The following is a 12,487-nucleotide window of genomic DNA, read 5'->3' on the forward strand; positions in this document are numbered from 1 at the left end:
TAACAAGAAACTTGATTCCTTTGAATCACCTCGTTTATTATTGTTTAACCTTAGTTATTGATAATATGACTTGCTGAGCTAGTTAGCTCACTCTTGCGAATCTTTTTATGTATTCTACAGTTAAGAAGGATACGGTTGATAGCGAGGTTTCCCAGTTCAATGTTCGAGCTAGGATTCCAGATTATGATTGATCGAGCTAGCAGGAGCTTAATGCAGTAGTGAGATTGTAAGGCTGGAAGAATAATTTCATATCAGTTGTAAATTAAATTAGTTGGGATTTGGTACGTTGTAATAAAAGTTAAGGTTGTGGCTTGTTTTCATACTTTAACCTGTTGCGATACGTGGTTATGTAAAGCAGGGTCATTGCAAATAATATTTTATATACAGGTTTATATACTGAGTATGTGTTGTGGACTCTAAACTTCTGACCCGGGTTTGGTGGGCGCCACATCTTTTGTATATTTTTTATATCAGTTTAAATTTACCATTGTGAAGGTAATGTGGTGTAAATTACAAGCCATCCTGGTCCTGTTTTACAACCACATGAACCAATTGCATTTACACAACCAAAAAAATACCAAACAATACAACATCCAACCAAAACCATCCAACAGAAACATAAAGCTAAATTGATACCAAATATCTTAACATACAATATTCCAACAATCAATTCGGACATACATTCCAAGTCTAAAATAAACATCCCAACCAATAATAATAAAATAACTTAGTTATGCAGACTCTTTTAACTAAGGACTTGTCAAGAGTTTATACATAGATGGTCATTGTCAAAATCTTTTCACGCATCACAAAAAGCATTTCATCAACTGGATCACCTTCACGGACTATATAGCTCTTCTCTGTGTAAAGAACTGGCTTAAGTCGATCACACATAGCATCCAACAATTGTTCATCCATGCTTGCAAACATTGGCACCTACTAGCCAAGATTGAGGGTCAGGGGAGCCAAAATACAAGCACTGTAAAATATTTGGCAACTTTATATAATTTCATTTTCTAGTTCAGATCTATATTTTTTTATATTTCAACATTATGTAATCCAATTCTGCAGCGTAGTATAGTATTCACATAAAATATTGTTATCTATCACCCTTAAAGTATACAATACCTGGTCAAGCTTGGTTGTTTTTATTATATACATCTAAAAATCAGGCTACGTGGTAAGTACTGAATAGGCTAGAAAATGTTTTGCATCCAAAGAGACCGTTCCAACAGGAAACATAATTGTAGTACTAGCAGGAGACATAAGATATGCAAAACAAATATATCAAATGAAAACATAAATGAGAGCTAAAATGTACAGCAATGTGCTGACTTGTTGCATTGCACTTAGCCACTTACTCTAGTCAGTAAAGTCAAACAAAGATGGTGGTTTATGTCCCTTCTCACATCCTTAGGAAGGTCACGGATGAGAAATTCCTCATCAACTCATCTGGTTTCTTGCCATTTGTACTGTTTGTAATGCTTAATCCTCTCCCTTAGACTCTCTGGGAGTATACGATGTGACATCCATAACTCTGCATCTCTCCTTTTTACCCTCATCTCCTCATCTCTGATGGTGATAGACTGCAAATATTTCTGTAAAAGCCATAATTAGAAAAAGTATTAACAGATCCATAAGCCTGGAGAAATTACAGAGCTTAGTGATGATAGAGGAGGTTTACTCTGGAGTAACAAGTCCAGAGAATAATGAGCAATAGTTTTTTTAATTGTTTATGTAGTGATAAAAATATATGATAGTACAAGAGCATGAAAACATGGAGAAATCAAGACCACCACTATCCACTAACGGACCAATGCAATCACATTCTCTGTGCACGCAGATTATATGACATAATGATCATTATGCAGCACGATTCATATTCCACACAAGATAAAAGAAATTTATATGAAGTATCTAATCAGATAATATTTACCAAAACCACATCAGATGATATTGCAGTACATACCTGCATGTTGCCTTTGAGCAAGGAAATTAGCACTAATCTAACAATGGAAATGGTGATGGCAAAGAGAATCTCCCCACTAGAAATTCCCCTTCCCAGTGAAGATGAACCAAAACCCTGTACATATAAGTAGACTTTTAAAAATTGAGTCAACACATTTATATGGTAATTTTCTACTATAAAAATTGAGTTTTGAGTGATGAGGCTAACTTACAGGAGACAAAACTACATCTCCTCTTCTATTATTTCAAGAAACTGGTAAATTTTCTTGCTGCAGTAATAAAGTTGGTCACTAAATTTGTGAATTATCTTTAAGGAACCAGAATGTTTTATAAATAAGTATATGAAGTAATGCATCATTGATTGAGATTAAGGAACAACATATTAACTAGAATTTAATATAGAATTTAACATAAAGAATCACTTATTTTCAAGGCATATACTTTCTAAAAGAGGAAATATTGCAAATCATGCTTTAAAAAAGGAATTGTTACAAATGGAATACAATGGGGTGGTACAATAAAGACGTCGCTGAAAGCAAAAACAAACATTGAAAAGCCTAATATTAAATGTTGATGTGACAATATACTATGAGGCTAACTTACAGGAGACAAAACTACATCTCCTCTTCTATTATTTCAAGAAACTGGTAAGTTTTCTTGCTGCAGTAATAAAGTTGGTCACTAAATTTGTGAATTATCTTTAAGGAACCAGAATGTTTTATAAATAAGTATATGAAGTAATGCATCATTGATTGAGATTAAGGAACAACATATTAACTAGAATTTAATATATAATTTAACATAAAGAATCACTTATTTTCAAGGCATATACTTTCTAAAAGAGGAAATATTGCAAATCATGTTTTAAAAAAGGAATTGTTACAAATGGAATACAATGGGGTGGTACAATAAAGACGTCGCTGAAAGCAAAAACAAACATTGAAAAGCCTAATATTAAATGTTGATGTGACAATATACTACAGCATGTTTTCTTGCTGCAGTAATAAAGTTGGTCACTAAATTTGTGAATTATCTTTAAGGAACCAGAATGTTTTATAAATAAGTATATGAAGTAATGCATCATTGATTGAGATTAAGGAATAATATATTAACTAGAATTTAATATAGAATTTAACATAAAGAATCACTTATTTTCAAGGCATATACTTTCTAAAAGAGGAAATATTGCAAATCATGCTTTAAAAAAGGAATTGTTACAAATGGAATACAATGGGGTGGTACAATAAAGACGTCGCTGAAAGAAAAAACAAACATTGAAAAGCCTAATATTAAATGTTGATATGACAATATACTACAGCATATTAAATCAACGTTTAGACGAAACATCAATCAATCGGAATAATACGAAGAACTTCAGATCAATAATATAGATAACAGAAACATCCATACATATGAACAAAAAAGACAATTCTACACAAAATCAGCCAACATATCAAATTGCACATTCAATAACATATAGAAATTAACATATGTAACATAAGTGATACAATTATCTTAAACTCGATTCAAACCCTAAAGGCCCAAATTGAACTCGAATAAAGCCCCAAACTTGAAACATGTCCTAATTTCGAAATCAGCCCTGAGAAAGAGAGAAATATTGAATCAATTGAAACCTAAAATAAGGGTGCACATAAGTGTAAGAAAGAGGAGAGAGGAGAGTGCAGAGATGTGTGTGTAATAAAGAAGTAAGTGTGTGTTCACATACAGTGTGTGTATAGCAGAGAGGGAGAGAGAGGAAGGGAGAAGGGGGGGACAGAAAGATAGAGAGAGAGCGAGGGGGAGGGGAGAGAGAGAGAGCGGGGGGGGAGAGAGAGTCGGGTGTGCGAGTAAAGAGGGAAAGAGGGGAGATAGTTTTAGAAATAGGGAAATGAAAGGGGGACAATTTTTTTGTTAAAATTAAAGGGGGAAAAGTGTACTGAAACCGGGGGAAAAAAGATAAGTAAATTTTTATTTTTTTAAAAAGGCCATAGACAACGCCTACTATGTGAAACCGATATCAGTATTCGTATTCAACATCGTTTTTTTCTAAACCGATGTTAAACAAGATTTTAACATCGGGTGCATTACATGCCGATGTCTAAACACCGATGTCGTATCTACTATTTCTAGTAGTGTTAGTTTGAATTAAATTTTAGTTTTAGCGTAGATCATTAATACATATTATTTTGTTTTAGGCACAACCCCGTTATATGAACCAACTAATTACATTTAGTTTGTTTTAAATTTTATTTTAGCTCCGAGTTAATTTATTTTGTTTTAAATTGAATAGATAATATATTTTGTTTTAGCGTGATGATTATATCGATCAATGTTTTACGTTTTGAATTTTATTTTTGTTTTAGTCTGGTTCATAAAATCTTTTTTTAGCCAGATTGGTAATATTTATTACTTTGTTTTAGCATTAGTTAGCAAATCTTGGTTCTAGTATCATGTCCGTTATATTACATTAGTTTTTTGTTTAATTTTATTTTAGTCCGGGGTATATATAATTTTGTTTTATACCGGATAAAAAATATATATAATTTTGTTTTATCCTGATGAGATTTTATCAACTAAACGAATTTTCTTTCAATTTTTTTTTATTTTGTTTTAGCCCGTTTATTATTTTGTTTTAGCCTGATTACATATTATATCGATCAAATGAATTTTCTTTCAAATTTTTATTAGTCTTTATTATTTTATTTTAGTACGAGGCTTCAAATTCAACTAAGTGTATGTAGTTTTTTTTATTTAAGATTGGATTAATAGTATAATTTTGTTTAGCCTGATTCAGATGAATATTATATATTATTTTGTTTAAACCAAGATCATTTGACATATTATAATTCTATTTGTATTTATATAATTCTAATGTGAATATTAATCTATTTTGAAGAATGTTTTATTTAAATATTATTATAATTACGATAACTAAACCGACTACCAGCCAAATTTTTATTGTTTCATATTTAATATAACTAGCTTAAAACCCGTGCGATGCACGGATGAACAAATCTTTTTTAATATTATATTTTTTAAAAAAAAAAATTAAAATTGAATTCTTAAATTTGTTCATTAAAATTTTTTATGTTTACTTTTTTTAAATGATATGACTTCATGATAATTATTTAGTACACGTACATGTTCATAATTTTTTAGAATAGTTAAACCTATTTAGGATAATAGTCTTGATACCGGGGGAAAATAATATTATTATAGTGATTTTATAATTTTTTGAGAGTAAAAATATAATATCTCCATTATGTTAAAACCTTAATAAAAATATTATTTTGGAGAGATTATTACTTAATTAATAAACTATAAAAACTATTTGCAAAAAGACAATAGTACTAATTGAACGATAGAGTTTTATTTATCATTTTTATGTGTGTAAAAATCTATATTATATTATAATAGACGAAATATTGAAAGTGTGGTAATCGGTCGATGGGTACTTGATAAAATTATTTAATTACTCTTATTTAATTATTTCAATTATAATTATTGGGTCGATCAATTCTAATTTGTAATAGATATTGAAGTCAACAACTAAGTGCCTGCGGTATGTCTTCGTGTTCCATAACCAATTGTCATACCGGCATCGCGAAAAGTCCCAAAAAGCCATATCGCAATTACTTAACCCGATAATTATATTTAGTTTGCTTAAATTAATTTTTGCCTGAAATATTAATTAAAATAATATAGAATTAAATATGGATTATAATTTAAAACTTGCGTAAGAAGTTAACTTTAATATTAATTAATAATGATATAGAGTTCGATATAAAATAGAATTTATATTGTTAGAGGATGTTGAGCATAATATCAATTAGAATTGAAATTGACCGATCCACCAACTGACTAATTAGAATTAAAATAATTAGTTAAGGGTAATTAAATAATTTCAACAAGTACCGAACGAACGACCCACTACCATAATTTTAATGTTTTGTTTATTATAATATAATAATATAGATAGATAATGTAGATAAATAGATTTTAATGTTTTGTTTATTATAATTCATCTCAAGTTCCCCACATCCTTCTAACAACTCTTTTGCGTCAAGTGGTTTGATGATGCATCCAACTTACCTTCTGTACATACTTTCTTATACAAGCTGACTCATATAGTTTATGCAATATCATCACAAATCACCCATAAAGCTAGAATTTTGAAAATAATTGACATAAACTATTTGTAATTTTTTTTTATTATATCAACCCTTAAATTATTCGTTACATCAAAACGAGCGAGACCCTAAATGTAACGAGATTACGTAGCGATTACGAGACCTATACATCGTAGAATTCGATTTCTAAAAATATCAAAACACACGTGGCCCACATTAATACGCTACTGCCATACAGAATCTTCAATATAACCCAATCCAATCTCATCTTCAAAGCCCACCAAATTTTTTCAATATTTCTAGAGAGAGAAACTCTAGCTGACCCTGAGCAACTTAGAGAGAGAAACTGAGACACTCTAATGGCTCTTAAACAACACACATCATCACTCCTGCTCACACTCATCATCGCCATTGTCGCCGGAGCTGCAGCTCACTCTACTTTCTCCGATGATAATCCGATCCGACAAGTCGTCTCCGAAGGTTTACGTGACTTCGAAACTTCAGTTCTGAAAGTCGTTGGTAACACTTGTCATGCTCTTCGCTTTGCTCGCTTCGCTCATCGGTCAGTTCTTCTCCGATCATCGCGATCGTATATATTTTTCCGGTTCCAACATAATAAACGAAAATTAATAAGCCAATAAACTCTGTTGATCGGATATGTATTGGGTTCCAACATAATACTAGAAAAATTAGTAAGTCAATAAATTCTGTTGATAGGATATTTATTCGGTTCCAACATAATACTAGTAAAATTAGTAAGTTAATAAATTCTGTTCATCGGATATTATTTTGGTTCCAACATAATAGAGACAGACTTATTTATTTTAGTTTTGATGAATAATTATCTCGATAATTTAATTAAATTCTTCTATTTCGAGTTAATTTAGTGATTTTGCAGGTATGGAAAGAGGTACGAGACAACGGACGAGATGAAGAGGAGGTTTTCGATATTCTCGGAGAGTTTGAAGATGATCAGATCTCATAATAAGGAGAAGTTGCCTTATACTCTCGGTGTTAACCGTAAGTCAACTGTCTTAGTAGCTCAGTTCAGTACATGCGTTGTGTTACATGTGTTGTGCTTATTTTGACTTTTTGATCGGCCTTATTTTTACTGCATTAAATTTTTCAAAATTGTATCATAGAAAATCAAATATAATGTTCTATTTGATCCGATTCATATATAACGATGAGCGTTGAAAAATATAAAATCATGTTGGGTTTTTCGGCTTATACGTTAAGGTAGTAGATGGAACGGTTACTTAAAAATGAGGACTCATGAAGGGCAATAGCTAACTTGACATATTTTTTAATAGAGCTAGAACTAATTTACTTGAAGTGGATGCTATACTTTTGGAAATTGATATTCTACTTAGAAATGAAAAGGGAACTTTGTTTATTTACTGAACATGAGTATTAGATTGGAGACTATATGAAGTCTATAATTCTTATTTTGGCTGCTGTATCTGTTCTCGTATCAGGTTTTGCTGATATGACATGGGAAGAATTTAGTAGAGAGAAGTTAGGAGCTGCTCAAAACTGCTCTGCAACCTTGAAGGGCAGTCACAAGCTCACTGAAGTTGTTCTCCCTAAAAAGGTAGTTCTACCAGATTACATTTTACATAGGAATATATCGGTGACAGTATATTTTATATAGTATAAAATGATGTAAAATTTTAATGAGCACATCCACCTCTTCATATTAGTATTATACACTGCAGTCCTGTACTACAAATCTCAGATAAAATTTTAACTGAGTTTTGAAGCAATGACACTGATTACCAGCATCTACCTTCACGATATGTTGTGAAAATTTAAACCAGTTACTGTAGATGTAGATAATCCTTCATGTTTGGCCTATGTTGTTTGTCTGTAAATCTATTATGTGAAATATTTTTGAGACCTGTATTCATCCTCAGATACTTTAAAAATTGGAAAACTATTTATAAATTTAAATGATTATTGCTAATGCTACAAACATCTTATGTTGGTGTTTACATAACTTTATAGAAAGATTGGCGGGAAGAAGGCATTGTCAGCCCCGTGAAGAATCAAGGAGGCTGTGGATCTTGCTGGACATTCAGGCATTTTTTAGTTCAATATTTTCAAGATTAGTTTGTGGTAAATATGTTGGCTGAGCACAGAAAATCTTGCATCTTTTTTTGCAGCACAACTGGAGCACTGGAGGCTGCCTATGCCCAGGCTTTTGGGAAAGGAATTTCTCTGTCTGAGCAGCAGCTTGTAGACTGTGCCCAGGCATTTAATAATTATGGCTGCAATGGAGGGCTTCCATCCCAAGCCTTCGAGTACATAAAATATACTGGTGGACTTGAAACTGAGGAAGCATATCCATACACCGGTAAAGATGGAAAGTGTAAATTCTCATCAGAAAATGTCGGAGTCCAAGTTCTCAACTCTGTCAACATTACACTGGTACGAATTTAGCATTTTCTTTTTTACCAGTGATAAATTGGTTTAATTTTATATTGTGTGCAAAAGAAAATTAGGGAATTTACCCAGCGACCTCTTTACTTAAAGTAATTTCTCGTTCCTGAAGTAATCGGATTATATATATTATGACTATAGTGCATTATTCTGCAACCTTTTTTTCTATGGATCACATCAAGTTGAACATTAGATGTTGAAATCACAATGTTCTGACAGATGATGAACTAATACCATTCATATTTGAAAAGTTAACTTGTAATTTGTTAGCCAAAAAAAGAATTAACTATTAACTTGTAGTTTTCTACTCCAACTTATACAGGGTGCTGAAGATGAATTAAAGCATGCCGTAGGAATTGTCCGTCCAGTTAGTGTGGCATTTCAGGTGATCCAGAAATTCCGATTATACGAAGGAGGAGTTTTTACCAGTGACTCGTGTGGCAGCACTCCCATGGTAAGTAATATTGCACGTCGTTGAGTAATATTGTTTTTAATCTTCTGAAGTAGAAGCTTGTAGTTGCTAAATCCGTTTTAGGACATATTACAAACGCATGAAAGTTCTGAAAGCTTGAGCTCCTTTCTTTAGTGCCTAGACACTGTGCAAAGAGGACAGGACATAGAATCCGCTGAATCAATGTAATCTAATATTGTTGCGTTTTTAATTTCATACATTGGCAGAAAAAGAGTACTAAAAGCAATCAAATGATCGGATTATACATATTTCCAAATAAAGAAACTGCACCTTTTACCAATTGATTATCCTCAGTTTTATCTTTCTTTGTGTTTTGGCCGGATACATTGGATCATGTACCCAGGGTACAGATTACTTGATGCATAATGTCACCTAAACTGTACCTATCAGCCTGTCTTTAGATGTGTATAATATATGTTTGAATAAAAGGCGGCAACTAATTAGGCAATTTTTCATCTCTAAATTTTTCATTTGGTAGTTTGTTTGTTTTTTGTTGTTGCTAACCTTCATATATATCAGAAAAAGAAAAGAATGAACAAGAGGGCCTAACCCAAACTCTCTAGGAGCACCTTTGACACCGCTCTGAAACTCCTTGTAATTAAAGTCTGTGTTAACACTTTGGTCATCTCATGCAGGACGTGAATCATGCTGTTCTTGCAGTCGGCTACGGAGTTGAAAATGGTATGCCGTATTGGCTCATTAAGAATTCGTGGGGAGCAGACTGGGGACTTGATGGTTACTTCAAGATGGAGCTAGGGAAGAACATGTGTGGTAAGTGCCTGGTTCTAGGACTTGCAATAGCTTTCCGGTATAAATAAAGAAATTTGAACATTTACATCGAAAGGCATTCTCCAGTTTATTTAATTTGGCTACATCTGATTCTTCAAATTATATAGATAGGATTATAATGAATGCAATTTGCAATTGATTTGGCTTTGCAGGTGTAGCAACATGCGCATCTTACCCTATTATTGGTGCCTAAAGGTTCTTGAAAATACGGTGAAGTTTGTGGTCTAAACTTATCGTGTTTCAGTCTCGGATGCAGCTGTTGGTCATCTAGCATACAAGATAAATGGGGGTGTATTGTATTTACCATTTAAGCTGATTTCAGGCTTCGATGTACAAAATAAAAATTATAGACACATAAATTATTGTAAATTAGGATTTTAATGCATACAAATGTACACTGCACTTTATGAATCTCGGAAAGTGATGGTATTTGTATTGGTTGTGCATTTTGCAAATAAACTGCATACAAATGTACACTATCCTTTATGAATCTCCGAACGTGATGGTATTTGTATTGATTGTGTTTGTGCATTTTGCAAAAAAACTGTGTAATTGATTGTTATGCCCAAAAATTGGTATAAATAATATTCAGAATGAGATTGATAAAATAGGCAAAATTGAAGGAGAAACGCCTAAAATATAGGAAAAGGTAAGATTAACTTTCCATAAAAAAAGGCGCGCCCTAGGGATGCGCCCCATTGATTGAGTAGCTGATTAACGGTTGTGGTTATTATCCCCAAAGGCGCGCTCTCAAACGTAATAAGGAGGCGCGTCCAATGACTGAAAAAGGGGAGAGGAATTCCTTGATTGGAATATGTCTTACGGAGAGCTTTAGGGCGCGCCCTAAGTAAGAAAGGCTCCTTGGACGGATTGCTTTGACAGACTCACACCTTGGCTTGGACAGAGTTAGAGCAAGCCTTAACGATGAATAATTTAGGGCGCGCCCTATGATGTAGAATGATATAGGAAGAGATCAAAGGCTGATGACACAGGGCGGCGCCAACATACAGGAATATAAGGGTGCGCCCTTAACTTCTACTTGACATATAAATGCAACTTTGATATGCTACTTGGATGGACTCTCTGGAAGATTCAAGGAAGATGGAGAATGTTATTACTAACCTATTTGATGCAGTTACTCTATTGAAGAACTCCTTCCTGTAGCATATCTACAGGAAATGCGGTGTCCGTGGTCAGAGACCTCCAGGGGTATGCCTGGACTGAAGGTCTCCTCCTGTAGTCAATGGGTGTCCTCATTGGGGATGTGGGGTGAAATCTGGTGTGTGCTTTGGGAGCTATGTCTCTATAGTCAACGGTGTCCTCGTTGGGAGACTTTGGAGTATCCTGCACTTTGCACCCAAAAACTTGGGATCACTTGTCCTGCAATCTGGTAGGGGCTCCTTATCGGGGAACAAGGATGCGTCCAACATTTGGGGTGAACCACGGCTATACCTGCGTCCGCGGACTAGAGAAACAGCTGGTAGCGGAGGGTTATCCTTGGTCAGGGAGATGCCTTATCTGTGAAGTCTCGAAGCCGCGGACGGGCCTTGGGCCTTTGTGGTTGGGCCTCATCGGCGGACATTCCTAAAGCTAGTAGAAGACGGTTTCCAGCGGGTTTCCTACTGGGCCTCGGGATAAGAAATCTAAGCCCATTAGGTTTCTTGTTCCCCAAGAACTACGTGGGCTTGATTCCCTATAAATAGGGATATGTAGGCAAATTGTAAGGGGTCAGAAGCGAAAGCGCAAATGAGCCACCACTAACTCTAAGCAATCTCAACCCCCAATAATCATCACCACCAAACACTGTTCATCTTTTTCGACGAATACTGTTCATCGGATTCATCGGTTACTGTTTACGTTTCCGACGAAGAACTGCCATCACAGATCTTGTTTTCGGCTACTAACCTCAAGTTTTGTTGTTCCCAAATTCCTCCGTCAACATTGATAATGTTGATGATCAGCTTTCAAGATGACGATGAAACTCATAGTTACCTGATAAATTTAATGCAAATAGAAAGAGGTTTGTGATATACAAGGTTACCTGATAGCTTTCGAGATATACAAGGTTTGCATAACTTCACATGTATTAGAGGTCCTTTGGTTGATATTTAAATATGAGGAACTTGAATTACCGAGAAAGTATCATCTGATAAAATTATTTGGTTAACAAAATTAGGGAAATAAAATTTCTTAAAAGTTTGAATTCCTATTAAATATTAGAAGTTTGCTCACCCACAATCTCCATTGGTAACTTATAATTCCTATGTTCAATATTTACCCACATAACAATCAAATAATATTTTCAGCTTCCTACATATTATAATATCATAAAAAATGCAAGTTACTTGGTAAATAACTTCTTAATACCGATTAAAAAACTTAAAATCTAATTCAATTCACCAACCTTTTGTTAATTGTCAAGTCGTTCAATAACAATCTTTTAATTGGAACACTCCTCAAAGTAGGTTTTTCAATACTAATGAACTTATTTGAAAAATTATTTAAATCGGCTAATTATCAATCACCACTAAACGATAGTTCATTTGGTCAAATTACAATATCATAAAAAATGCAAATTACTTGGTAAATAACTTTCTAATACCGACCAAAGAACTTAAAATCTAATTCAATTCACTAACCCTCTGCTAATTGTCGAAGTCAGTTCAATAACAATATTTTAATAAAA

General features: G+C 33.5%; 1 protein-coding gene and 1 long non-coding RNA gene across 2 annotated transcripts; one reads left to right on the top strand and one right to left on the bottom strand.

The window, feature by feature from the left end:
* Positions 1–707: 707 nt before the first annotated feature.
* Positions 708–2,264, bottom strand: LOC141676512 (uncharacterized). The gene is made up of 4 exons (XR_012557050.1): positions 2,181–2,264; positions 1,970–2,083; positions 1,362–1,598; positions 708–936 (listed from the first exon to the last, which is right to left on the bottom strand). It is a non-coding gene; the product is annotated as an uncharacterized LOC141676512 (long non-coding RNA).
* A 4,110-nt stretch (positions 2,265–6,374) lies between these two features.
* LOC141676880 (thiol protease aleurain) lies at positions 6,375–10,319 on the top strand. The gene is made up of 8 exons (XM_074482596.1): positions 6,375–6,660; positions 6,997–7,118; positions 7,577–7,692; positions 8,106–8,179; positions 8,264–8,528; positions 8,863–8,994; positions 9,648–9,783; positions 9,954–10,319. Exons 1-8 carry the CDS (start codon positions 6,458–6,460, stop codon positions 9,992–9,994), a joined length of 1,089 nt encoding a protein of 362 aa, XP_074338697.1. The 5' UTR covers positions 6,375–6,457; the 3' UTR covers positions 9,995–10,319.
* The last annotated feature ends 2,168 nt before the right edge of the window (positions 10,320–12,487 follow it).

Source organism: Apium graveolens, chromosome 8, assembly GCF_009905375.1.
Source record: "Apium graveolens cultivar Ventura chromosome 8, ASM990537v1, whole genome shotgun sequence".
NCBI lineage: Eukaryota > Viridiplantae > Streptophyta > Magnoliopsida > Apiales > Apiaceae > Apium > Apium graveolens.